The sequence below is a fragment of the Carya illinoinensis genome, chromosome 7, assembly GCF_018687715.1.
Source record: "Carya illinoinensis cultivar Pawnee chromosome 7, C.illinoinensisPawnee_v1, whole genome shotgun sequence".
NCBI lineage: Eukaryota > Viridiplantae > Streptophyta > Magnoliopsida > Fagales > Juglandaceae > Carya > Carya illinoinensis.
Genome location: NC_056758.1, coordinates 33,281,061 through 33,294,454, shown reverse-complemented (window position 1 = coordinate 33,294,454; position 13,394 = coordinate 33,281,061). Strand labels below are relative to the sequence as shown.

Here is a 13,394-nt window from a genome sequence, read left to right as displayed (position 1 = left end):
GTTAAATTCATTATAACTTAAAAAAAAAATCAAAATAACATAATTAATATAAAAAACTTTTACATTAACATATTGAAGTTATAAATAAAATTTTTACATTCGCATTAACGCTTCGACGGGAAAATCTACAACCTTGATGACTTTTGTAAGAAAAGGGGGAAGTAGCCAGGTGGCGCCTCATGTCTACAACACAACAGCGGGCTCACTCTCAGTCTTTAAACGGATCGCACAGAGAGAAACAGAGAGCGAGAGAGAATGCATTTGAGCGAGAATGAAGGAATCGAGGGAAATACCTTCGTGGTGACCGGTGGGCTCGGATTCGTGGGGTCCGCTCTCTGCTTGGAGCTTGTGAGAAGAGGTGCTCGCCAGGTCCGAGCCCTTGACCTTCGCACCACATCCCCTTGGTCCCAGCCTCTCATCAACCGTGGCGTCCACTGCATCCAGGGTCCGATCCTCTGTTTTCTTCTTCTTCTTCTTTTCTCTTTAAGCTTTATCCACCAATTTTACTTTGGAGCCCTGTATTGATTGACTACTTAGAAATTTACATCTGGTCGATTTTTTGAAAAATAAAAATTACGGGGTAGGTATTAAATGCTTCAGATTTTGGCTACATATCATTTCATAAAATTCAGGAAGATATGGATTAAGTTGTATGTTTGGGTAGCAAAACCTGAACCTTCGAGTTAATTAGTTTTAATTATTGGAATTGTCTTAAGATATCTAGATGGTTTTAAGCTGAATTGATTACAGTTTGTTTTCTTCTTCTTCTTCTTCTTCTTCTTTTCTTGTATGAAATCATAGCTCTATGGTATTTGAGAGTCAATTTGACCCAAAATATTTATAATGGTAATGTAGGGGATGTTGTCCGAAAAAGGGATGTTGATAGAGCTCTGCGTGGTGCGGATTGTGTTTTCCACCTGGCTTCATACGGCATGTCCGGGAAAGAAATGCTACAATTCGGTCGCGTCGATGAGGTCAACATAAATGGAACCTGTCATGTCTTGGACGCTTGCCTTGAGTATGGGATCAAAAGGCTTGTCTATGTGAGCACGTACAACGTTGTATTTGGGGGAAAGGAGATTGTGAATGGCAATGAGGCCTTACCTTATTTCCCACTGGATGATCACGTTGATCCATATGGACGTAGTAAATCAATTGCTGAACAGTTTGTTATGAAGAACAATGGTCGTCCTTTTAAGTAAGTTTTATTTTTTATGCTTGAATTCTTTCTCTCCGGCATGCTCATGAGTTGTGCTTGGGTGTGGCTTCTTTGTTTTAGATGTTGCTATCGGGCAGGCATGTGACTAACTTTCAGAGCCATATTCATTTCAAGATTTTTGTGGATAATGCACACCTGTCACATTAGTGGTGTTACTTGGCTATTACGCTGGTGGCATTACAAGTAGCATTACACTATAAAGTAACGAGCATACTTTGTGGTGATACAATTATCAACTGATGATATCGCTGTGGATCGATTTGTAGAAAAGAAACATGGTAACAATTGAGAGAATTTGTATTGTAGCATTGCTAGTATTCTGCAACTTCATGTGATGTTGAATACTATTTGTGGGTTATTCCTTCAATTAAGTTGAGCTTTTTATCTTAGTTGTGACTTTTTTCTGGATGTGTAGGAAAAAGGACGGCAATTATCTTTATACCTGTGCCGTTCGTCCAGCTGCTATCTATGGACCAGGTGAAGAAAGACACCTGCCAAGGATAGTATCCCTAGCAAAGTTAGGTCTGCTGCCATTCAAAATTGGTGAAACAAGAGTAAAAACAGACTGGATTTATGTGGATAACCTTGTACTTGCACTAATATTGGCAAGCATGGGACTGTTGGATGACATCCCGGGGAAAGAAAGGCATCCCGTTGCTGCTGGCCAGCCATACTTTGTATCTGACGGTAAGAACCCAATTATGGTTTCAAAGTTTTTTTCCTTTATTCCTCCCAACACCTGAATTAGAACTAGTGGTAATCTAGCGCTTTATCCTTGGGAAAATTTCTCATAGGCTGGAAATTAAAGAATTTTTTTTTTTTTTTTTTATGTTTTTTACTTCATCATAAGTTTTATAGATAATGAAAACAATGCTTAAACTGTGAACGGAAGAACTCTTTTTACAGGGTCTCCGGTGAACACTTTTGAATTCATCCAACCTCTGCTCAGAAGTTTGGATTATGACCTGCCAAAAGCTTCCTTGTCTGTTTCCCATGCACTTCGGCTGGGGAAGATTTTCTGGGCAGTCTATACGATATTGTATCCATGGTTGCATCGGCGGTGGCTTCCTCAGCCATTGATCCTTCCTGCTGAAGTATACAAGGTTTGTTCCATCTTTCTTGCGTACCCTAATTCTGGTTAGTATATGGGTCCAATGTTGTATTCTAGTTATACTCTTTTCATAAAAATAAAATTAAAAAAAAAAAGTTAAGATACTTTTCATGAGATCCTGACTATTCGTTAGTCCAGGCTTCATCTTTTGCTTCCTTTGTAGGTCATATAGTTGATAAAAGCATAATGCGCTAGAATCTAGATTAGGAGTTTGTTTCAGTACAGCAATTAAGATGGCCATCAATCTATATGCTAACCTGGATGAATTGATTGTTATTGAATGTTGGTAATTTAGATCATAATCCTTCTTCAATATTTAACTGTAAAGTTATCATGGATTTCCTTTCTTTTTGGTTTAGTAAGTAATGATGAATTTCGTTACAGTGCCTGTTTATATTATTTTGACATATTTGCTGAATCTGTCGCCCACTGACAGGTTGGTGTTACCCATTATTTCTCCTACCTTAAAGCAAAGGAGGAGCTTGGCTATGTTCCAATGGTTACTCCTCGAGAGGGTATGTCTGCAACCATATCTTATTGGCAAGAAAGAAAGAATGAAACTCTGGATGGGCCTTCTATATATGCGTGGCTATTCTGTGTCATTGGAATGAGCACACTGTTCTGTGCTGCTTTCCTACCAGACATAGGACCTGTGCCACTCTTCAGAGCTATCAGTCTTACCTTCTTCCGGTCAATGAGGACAGTAAGGTTGGTATTTCTTCTCTCGGCAGCAGCACATGTCGTTGAGGCCATATACGCATGGTACCTTGCAAAAAGGGTGGATCCCGCAAATACAAGAGGGTGGTTTTGGCAGACTTTTGCCCTCGGGATCTTTTCATTGCGATTTCTGTTGAAGAGAGCTAGGAAATAAAGAGCACTTCAATTGTGTTATTGTATGGTTATGGCAACTTCTCTAGTTTTAAACATAATAGAAACAAATGTGATCCTCTCGTTATTGACATACATTTAAAATCTGCAGCATGAAATTCTCATGGGACAGCATTTTGCAACAAATTGGGTTTGGGTAAATTGACATGCCTCTTTAAATTGTGAGAAGTGCATGTTTTTTTAAAAGAAGGAACACACGACAATTTAAACCAAAGTTTTGAAATCCGTTTCAGAGATCATTCCGATTGAGGTACTGGAACGGAATATTTTGGTACAGGTACGTTTCGGTGTACTGTTTTGAGATTAATTATATATTATATATGAATATTTATATGTATATGTAAACTAACAACTAATAAAATAAATACATATATATATATATATATATATGTAAGTGTGTATCATGTAAATGTGTATATATATAGAAGAATTGAAGATTTATAAAATGAATATATATTAAAAAAATCATAAACTTGAGTTAAGACAAAAATAAAAAAAAATTAAAGAATAGGTAAATTATTAAAAATAATAATACTTTAAAAATAGAGAATGGGGGGACATATTTAAAATGATAAAAAAAAATACCAATTAAATAAATATATTTTATATTTTAGAATGAATTAAATACCATTTGAATTTAAAATTTATAAAAATGTCATTTAAGTATAAGAAAATTATAAAAATTGTCTGAAATGGAATAGAGACCAAGACACTCAATTCCAGCTGAAATGGTCAGAATTTGACTGGAATGACCGAAACGGGACTGGAATGATCGGAATTTAAAGCAAAACGAAATGGGGTAATAGAGTGTACCGGTAGGGCTGAGCAAAAATCCGAAAATCCGACTCCGACTCCGACTCCGCTCTGGCTCCGACAAGTCGGAGTCGGAGTCGGAGGCCAGGCAGATCCGACTCCGACTCCGACTCCGACTCCCTATTCCGACTTCGACTCCGACTCTGCATCCGACTCCGCTCCGCTAATGTACATAGTTTATAAATAATAAATGTGTTTTTCTATATATTAATCATATAAATATAAATATAATAACATGTAATATTAATGTATAAATACTAAAATGCTTAATAACATGTAACATTATAATACTAATGTATAATATAACATATAACACTAATATATAAGTAATAAATTTATAATAGCATTTAATACTAATGTATAAAAATTAAAATTGATTATATAGATTTTATATAACTATATCTTATATATTAACATTATTAGTTAAATTCAATAATATACTAGTAATTCGCACTAGTTATTAGTTATAAACTTATAGTAAATAAGTTAATAAATATTACTAATTTACTATATACTAATAGACTAATAGTATTAGACTATTAGTATATAGTAAATTACTAATATATTAATATCTTTAAGTTATTATCTATTAGTACTAGTGTAACTGGTGTTATTACATATTATTAGTTACTAGTTATTACATCTAGTTATTATTAGTTTAGACTATAGTAAATAAGTTAATAAATATTACTAATTTACTATTATACTATATACTAATATACTATTAGTTATATATTAAATTAATATCATTAAGTTATTATCTATTAGTACTAGTGTAACTAGTGTTATTACATATTATTAGTTACTAGTTAGTAGTTATTACATCTAGACTATCTAGTTATTAGACTATAGTAAATAAGTTAATAAATATTACTAATTTACTAATTTACTAATTTAATAGTATTAGCATTAGTGTATTACTAATATATAATATATATATATATAAATTATAATAGTATAGTATTAGTTAATATATATTAAATTAATATCTTTAAGTTATTATTTATTAGTGCTAGTGTAACTAGTGTTATTACATATTATTAGTTACTAGTTATTACATCTAGTTATTATTAGTTATAGACTATAGTAAATAAGTTAATAAATATATTAGTTACTAGTTATTACATCTAGTTATTTGTTATAGACTATAGTAAATAAGTTAATAAATATTACTAATTTACTATATATTAATAGACTAATAGTATTAGTATTAGTATATTACTAATATATAATATATATAATAGTATACTATTAGTTAATATATATTAAATTAATATCACAATATAATTACATAATTATTAAATATATTCCCTTGGATATAACAACAATAAAAAAAATTTGTCAAATTTCTAATATATAACTCTCTAAGTTAGTAATAATTAATAAAGTAATAATTAACTAGTGATTTTTTTAGTGAGTTAATTAAATAATACACATTAAATTGTTACTTAATTTTATTTTTACTAACTTAAAATATATTTTTACTCATTTATTATTTATTAATTTATTTTTATTGTTTAGAAGTAGAATTTAGAAGTAGAAAGTGCTAAACGGCGCCGTTATTGGAAACTAGGTTGCGTGAAACGACGCCGTTTCACGCAACCCTTTATTTTTTTTCAAATTTCTGTCACTGAAACGGCGCCGTTTTGGGTGAAAATAGCCCCAAACGGCGCCGTTTCAGTGTTTTCTATTAGGTCTTTTTGGCCCCCCCCCCCCCGATTCCCTCCCCTTCGAGTCCCCCTGCGCCCGTGCGCCGAATCCCTCTCTGCGACGTCTGCGTCTCTCACCTCTCATCTCAGATTCTCTCCCCCCCGATTCCCTCCCCTCCCCGGCTCTCCCTGCGCCGGAATCCCGATCTCTCTCACCTCTCATCTCAAAACCTTATTATTAGGTTTCCTGGCCCCCCCTCTTCCCCCCCCCCCCCCCCCCCCCCGCGATTCCCTCCCCTCCCCCTGCGCGGCTGCGCCGAATCACTCTCTCTCACTCTTTGATTTCTTTTTTCTGTTATGGATTTGGTTTTGGTTTTGATTTTTTTTTTGTTTTTTGGTTTTGATTCCCTCCCCTCCCCCTGCGCCGAATCCGTCGTTTGGGTTTGTGTTTTGAAGATTTCGACTCCGTCCCGACTCCGCTCCGACAAGTCGGAGCCGGAGTCGGAGCGGAGCATATACCCTTCGGAGCCGGAGTCGGAGGTTGGACTCGGCCTCCGACAAAGTCGGAGTCGGAGTCGGACGACCCAGATACCGACTCCGGTTGTGTCGGTACTCAGCCCTATGTACCGGACACTACACCAGAACGGTAAATTCCGGCAGAACGGAATGAAATTCAAAACATTGATTTAAACTACTTTTGAGATGATTTGAAGGGAGCTTCCCTACCTATTTTGGAGAAAAATCCTGTGCATTCTCGTGACACGTGCATGCTTTATCTCCCACATAAGCGCAGATAGAATTGTTCTGAATTGAGTTTTGCCACTCTAACAAACTGAAATGCAAACACATCATTTGACATTTATGGTGTAGAGCGTAGTGGTGTGCCAGACATCTTGTGTATCAGATGCGAGCAACTCACGGACCAACCCACAAACAAAAGGACAGGCAAATAAAAAGCAGGGTCTACGCCACGTTCAGATAGAGAAAATGGGTACAATGTATAACCATAATAACACGTGGAAAGTCAATTACAACTGACGGCCAACAACAAACTACATTAACCTAGAAATTCCTAAAAGCAGGAGGAGCTTCCCTCTAATTTCTAACTTACAACCTCAAAGTGCAAAGGGCACCTGTCACACTAACTGGATGGCACAGGCAAAAGCCAATAATGCCATGCTAGAAACCATTCTACAGTCCTTATTCTACCAAACTTACTACACAAGGCCCGGGGTCTAAAGGCCTAAAAGTAAATGAAACACAACATTAGAGTCCATGCTTACTACACAAATCAGTGGAAATACGAGAGTTACAAGGGGGTTTTACTTCCATGGCAAGATAGACATTCCCTGCGTGTTACTGTTATTGCAAGCTCCTGTGCTATGGTTATGAGGGCTACCAGGTCCACCAGAGGATTCGCTGAGAGTCCCACGCGATGGTGGGCTGCTGGCCCCAGTAGGCCCACCGCCAATGGGGGCAAGCTTTGATGGGGCATTCAAGGGTTCCATCTGGTTGGACGACTTTGATTCCTTCCGACCATCTGCAATAAAACTCCCCACAACTACCTGCAATGGGAAACGCTTAATATCACTGGTTCCTTTATAGTGAAAGACCTTGTATGCTTAAACCACACAAGCGCATATAGAACGAGAGAAACTATTAATGGTGTGAATTCTTCAAATTACCATAACATAAAAATCATCTCATTCGTTATTCGAGTCTCACATGATTTGCAAAATGAGATTAAGAACAGTTGGCACTGCAAGAGTATTTCTTACAAAGTACCCCCAACAATTGAGAATTTTTTTTTTTTTTGATAAGAACAACAATTGAGAATTAAGAAACAAATAAATAAATGAAACAAAAATATAATGCACCTGAACAGGCGTTGCAGCTGTAAGAAGGCCTGCCACTCCACCACCTAAAACACGCCCATCAGGTCCAGATAAAGACACACTCAAACCCCCAGTTCTGCTCCGGTGACCACCATTTTCAGATAACAAGAATGAACCAGAGAGGGACAGAATTTCAAATCGCCCCTGCATTGTACAAAACAAAATATTTAAAAGCTGTGAATCTATGCATCTAGCCATATCATAATTGTAAATGTGTGGCAAAGGGTCATGTAACTGGAGGGCAATAATATCTAAGTGAATCTATATAAAGATTTGTTCTACTTTTGACCAAAAAGTAGACCAAAAAGTACAGGTAGGTTTAACCCAATTTACAGCCATCTGAGTAAAATTGAATATGCCAATGTTCAGTATAGCCTTTAAAGATACCAAGATCTGCCCAGAGTATACGACGCAGCACTTTGGTAACCACGTTTCAAAGACTAATATTGAGAACACCACCGGTGCACCAACCCCCCCCCCCCCCAAAAAAAAAAAAAAAAAAAAAAAAACACCCTAAAAAAAAAGTACCAATAAAGTAGAACAGATCAGATCAAAGATTATATTTCAACCTTGATTCCAGGAAGGACCCTCATTTAGAATCTTAAAAAAAAAATAAAAACAAAAATAGGTGCTCTATTTACATTTAACAGTATTCAAGAATTTCCAGAGAAACCTATGCGTATCACAATCCCTCCCAACATTACAGCAGTCACATAGAAAAGTACCAAGGAAGATTGTTACCAGGTAAAATATGCTTTACCATATCACGTAATTCTCTTTGTTTGCAAGTTTTCCTCTACTATACACTAATCTACATCACATAGAAAACCACCGAGGAATATTGTTACCAGGTAAAACATGCTTGATTATAGAAGCAATGGGTTTGATGATAAAACTGCTCTTGGAGATGTATTGTGTCAATATCTTTCTCCCCATCAATACCTTAATTTTTTTTTTGCCGGTCATCAATAGCATAAATACCAATGCAATTGCCAACCCCCATCAATATTAAGATTTTCATGTCACTTCTAGAAATAGTTGGAAGGTCTAGATGCTGGCACTTAAAAATTACAAGTCCCCCTCATATTAAGGGAAATGCCAGCAGAAATGTTGTTAGATAGCTCACAAACCTCATAAGTTACAGTTCCACCAGAAGTGGCCTGTTGGCGGAGCGTCACATTGGATATAGCTCCATTTGCTGACAGGATGCAGACAGCCCTCGGACCATGCTGAGAAAATGACATTATTTTCGATGATACATCCTGAAAACCAAAATATGTACTGCTGAATTCCCTCCAATTGATTAATCTTTCAAAATTATAAATATAAATAAATCTACAAAATGCAAGCACTGTAAAAGTTGGAATAAATGAAGAAGTATGATCTAATTACTCAAGCAGCATAGTAAAGAATTTCTGAAATGTAAAGAAGAATCACGTGTTAGGGAAAATTTATTTTTGCACCTAACACTCGAACAAGAACAACTTGTCACTGGAATCTGGTCATCACATCACCAACACCACACCCTTAATGATAGAACAAAGAGAATGGTTCAAGCTTCTTCTTTTGCTTGGTTCCAGAATTAGTAAAACTGGTCCTAATATTCATGAACTATTAGCACCTAGATTCATTTGTGGAAGCAGTGGGACCTGTAGAAAATAGGTTTGTGAGAGCAAAATTTTGAGACATATTCTTTTTTCTGAGAAATGTTATTTTGGTTTTAGAAAATGTGGTGGGGTCTCCTAAAATTGTGTTTGAGGAAGTTTTTGTTCAGTCATGGAAACTGTGGCAAATACAGAGAAAATTTGAGAGAATTTTTATGGTACTTTTTCTCCATAAGTAACAACACCACGTAATAGTAAATCATTAGGGGCACAACCCAAGTATACTATGGAAACTGTGGCAGATACAGAGAAAATTTGAGAGAATTTTTATGGTACTTTTTCTCCATAAGTAACAACACCACATAATAGTAAATCATTAGGGGCACAACCCAAGTATACTGGAGGCATACAGAAGGGAATGCCTAATTTAAGGAAAGTTAGGCAAGCAAGAGCTAGTTGAATCTATAAAGGATTCAAAACAGGAGTTGTCACGGACCATAGTCCACTCGTACAAAGAAACTTACATACCGAATTTGCACCATCCCTAGATACAACAGAATGGTATTCTGGTGTTTCCTTCTTCTTCTTCTTCTTCTTCTTCTTTTAGTATTTAGACATAGAAAATTTGCTCAAAGTTGCCAAGATCCACCTCATATTTAACAGTCTAACCCACTCTATAAGACATCACAAATAAACAATTCACCACCTTACGTTTCTTTTCTTTTTTTCTTCTGTTTTTTTATTTTTTGGGGGGGGGGGGGGGGGGGGTTTCAAGTATTAACCACATTACTTCCTAGTTCCAAAAAATAAAAAACACATAAATCAAGCCTTCATCTACATCTCATGTTGAATATATCATGATGTAATTAAAATGACTGAGCTACTAGACGAAACATATCAAGATGCATATAACAGTTATTTAAATGGCACAAGGCAACATACATACTCCAATGCAACTTAATAATTAAAGACGATACTTCAATGATGCTCAAATGAAACATCAAAAAGAATGTAAAGATCTATGAAAACGTAGGAAAAGATTTTTTTTAGGTAAAAAACGTAGGAAAAGATTAAAACAGATAAACAGACCTCTCCAGTTTTCACAGTGATAACATGGGGTGTAAACCCAACACCTGCTGATCCTGCAAACAGAAAATCTCCATGAAATATAAAATATGACACAGTAGTTTAACAGCCCACTAGCACATAAAACTACATTGCACTAAATATGAAACCAATAAAGGGGAATTTCAATACATTGCACAAAAAGAACCCATTAGACAAACAAAGATTCTTTATTTTCTGTTGCCTTTTTTTTTTTTTTTTTTGGCTTCTGTTGCTGTTTTTTGTTTGACATATTATATTCCTGTATAAATATTAGAGAGCATCTTCTGTCCTTATTTATTTATTATTATTGTTTTTGTTGTTGTTGTTGTTGTTGTTATTATTATTATTATTATTATTATTATTATTATTATTATTATTATTATGGTTTGGGAGAGAGATTTTTCAAAGAAGAAAGTTTGACTGAACTCAAAATGGCGTCATATACTGAACATGCTCAAAATCAATATAAGAAATTATCTAACAGAAATTTTTGCAATTAAAGAACATTTAATTTAAAAAATATTACCACTCACAAATATATCTCTCATACGACACGGAAATTAACAGGGAATCAAGAAAATTCCAATAGCCAAGGGTGGCAAACGGCAAACGCCACACAGGGGCATATCAGTAATTTCGAATTGAGAGCAGATCCCAAGCTCCAGCAAAACTATAATGGACAATTGGACCATTGGTTTCCCTTCTTTTATTTTAAGAGAGTCGTGTGCCCTTTACAATACCAACACCAACCATTTTATTCCCTGTCAGAAATCCAACCAAAACAACCAAAGCCAGTTGAGGCGGATAAAAACAAGTCAAGCACCCAGATAATCAAATTAGCACGAGAGCAAGTCAAAAGGATAAGTACACTGACCAAATGAAAGACCAATAAACTGCAAAAGAAACCAAACCCAACAAAAACCAGCATAAGTTCAACGCAAAACCCATGTAGATTCCCAGAGAAACTAACGCTTACCCAGAGCTTCCAACTGTTGCTTCTTGCTAGAACCAGGCGGTCTGCCCCTAGCTTTCTTGAACGAAGAGGGCGAGGCTGACCCTCCAGAATGAGGTGGAGCAGGAGGAGAAAAGCCTCCGCTTGACTGGGTTCCGGTGACAGACTGAGGCAGAGGGGCCAGACCCACCGACATGGTGCCATCTGGCCCGTACTTTCTGGGCCTCCCTCTCTTTCTCTTGACGGGTTCACCACTACCGCCCATGCTCCCCACGTTCACATTCATCAACGCCCCAACAGCAGTTACGGCAGGGGCGGACCCACCATCGCCGGAGGAGGGTTGGTAAGTGGGCGAGGTCGAGGCTGAGACTGAGACTGAGGGCGTTGCTGACGTCGCGGCGCCTACTGCATTGTAGAAGGCAGCGCCGTCGGTACTGAACGCCAACCGCATGTTCTGTACGAGCGGTTGAGTCTTCTGCTGAAGAGCGACGCTGAAGGCCTCCCTACTCGTCATCACTCCTGCCTCTGATCCTGACATCTTTCCATACAATCTGCCTGCAAACCCTAATCTGCAAAACACAAGGAGAAGAACATTGCAAATTATTGTTAGGTTTTTAAAAGAGAGAACCCTAATTTACTAAGATGAGGATGATTCACACTGATAATAATCATTATAAGTATATAAAATTCATACTACTGTCCCGTGAGTGAATTTAAACCAGAGAAAGTGGTGGGGGGACGTTAAAGTACTGATCTTTAATTGTAAGATTAAGAATGTAAAGCTGAGCTCCGCCATTAAAATCCTGGACGAGAACCTTAGAGAAAATCTAGTGAAAGCTACAACGAAAATATTCTCATAATTACTGCAAAACTAGCTTAAATTTTACGGGGCTGAAGAGTTTTTTTTTTTTAAACTCACTCGAATTTCTTCAACCTGGATCGAGAAAATTTTATTTCAAATTAAAGATTAAAGCAAAGAATAATTGAACATAATGCGGGAAGAAGCTATTTTTGAGAAAATAAAAATGAAAAATAATAAATATTTTCATAATTCAGAGTTAAAGAGTCGCAAGAAAAAAAAAATTACAGAGAAAATGAAGAAATCCCGAAAAATAACTGGAAAAATCACTGTAACTCACCAATAATTCCGAGAAAATTTAAAAACAGCACAGATCGAAAATTGGGGAGAGGATGAAATTCCAGGACGTTCCTGAACGGAAACGAAGAGGAAGGAGCTTCGGAGGGCTTTTTCTAAAAGGAAATGCGAGAATTCTGAATATTTATTTTTTATTTATTTCTTTTTTTGTGCCTCTTCTTAGGGAAGCTTTAATTTAAAACGGGCAGGTAAAAAGCAGCCTCCCCCACCCCTAATTTGCTTTCGTACAAAACAAATAAAATAAAATATTCATTTTTAATTCGAGTACCAGATAACTACTACTTTATTCATACTCTCTTCGTTTCACTGCCACGTTTGGGATAAGCTCAATACATCGGATAGATCTACACGTCTCATCCTCCCAGAGCGAGTATTCAAGTTTCGGTAGGCGCAGCGCTCTAGATATTCATGGGATTTATGTCAATTGGGCTCTTGTACTTTTCTCTCTCTCTTCTTTTTTTTTTTTTTTTTTTTTCCATTCTAAGCTATTTTCATAAAATAAATGTTAAAATTTCAAATTAGAAATATCAATTTAAAAAAAATTATTTTCTTATTTAAAGAGATTGAAAAAATATAAGAGTAAACAAAATAATAATAATAATAATAATAATATATAGTAGTTGGTGATGGGTAGTTGGTCCATAAAAGGAAATAAAATCAGTAGGCAAATAATAAAATCATAGGCTAAGAAAAGTTGTTACAATCCTATACTTATATTGACTTACTAGCTTTCAAGAGTATTAGACGCTTAATAAATATGTAGCTTATGTTTCATAAGATTGTCAAAAAATAAAATAAAATTATAATATAATATTTTATAAATTGACGTAATTTCGTATAATTTATTATTTTTTTAATAATTCTTTGGTAAATATGGTATTTGTCAAATTACAGCTGGCATATTTTTTTTTTTCAAAGTTTGTAAATTTCAAAATTAGAGGTTGGTTTGAAAATGAATTAAATATATATATATATATATATATATATGTGAATTTAATAA

At 35.8% G+C, this 13,394-nt stretch overlaps 2 protein-coding genes across 4 annotated transcripts; one reads left to right on the top strand and one right to left on the bottom strand.

Moving 5' to 3' along the window:
• The first annotated feature begins 177 nt into the window (after positions 1-177).
• Positions 178-3,344, top strand: LOC122317233 (short-chain dehydrogenase/reductase family 42E member 1). The gene is made up of 5 exons (XM_043134208.1): positions 178-445; positions 856-1,198; positions 1,635-1,906; positions 2,126-2,322; positions 2,767-3,344. Exons 1-5 carry the CDS (start codon positions 256-258, stop codon positions 3,199-3,201), a joined length of 1,437 nt encoding a protein of 478 aa, XP_042990142.1. The 5' UTR covers positions 178-255; the 3' UTR covers positions 3,202-3,344.
• Positions 3,345-6,630: 3,286 nt separating this feature from the next.
• LOC122316835 (AT-hook motif nuclear-localized protein 10) lies at positions 6,631-12,545 on the bottom strand. 3 transcript variants are annotated; one of them, XM_043133645.1, is made up of 6 exons: positions 12,378-12,539; positions 11,263-11,807; positions 10,269-10,321; positions 8,706-8,837; positions 7,558-7,719; positions 6,631-7,245 (listed from the first exon to the last, which is right to left on the bottom strand). In XM_043133645.1, the coding sequence occupies exons 2-6, from the start codon at positions 11,774-11,776 to the stop codon at positions 7,003-7,005; spliced, it is 1,104 nt and encodes a 367-aa protein (XP_042989579.1). In that variant the 5' UTR covers positions 11,777-11,807; positions 12,378-12,539; the 3' UTR covers positions 6,631-7,002. The 3 variants fall into 3 exon arrangements, with proteins under 3 accessions (XP_042989579.1, XP_042989580.1, XP_042989581.1); XM_043133646.1 differs by lacking the exon at positions 12,378-12,539 and adding an exon at positions 12,158-12,219; XM_043133647.1 differs by lacking the exon at positions 6,631-7,245 and adding an exon at positions 7,295-7,482 and having other exon boundaries at positions 7,518-7,719; positions 12,378-12,545.
• Positions 12,546-13,394: the final 849 nt, after the last annotated feature.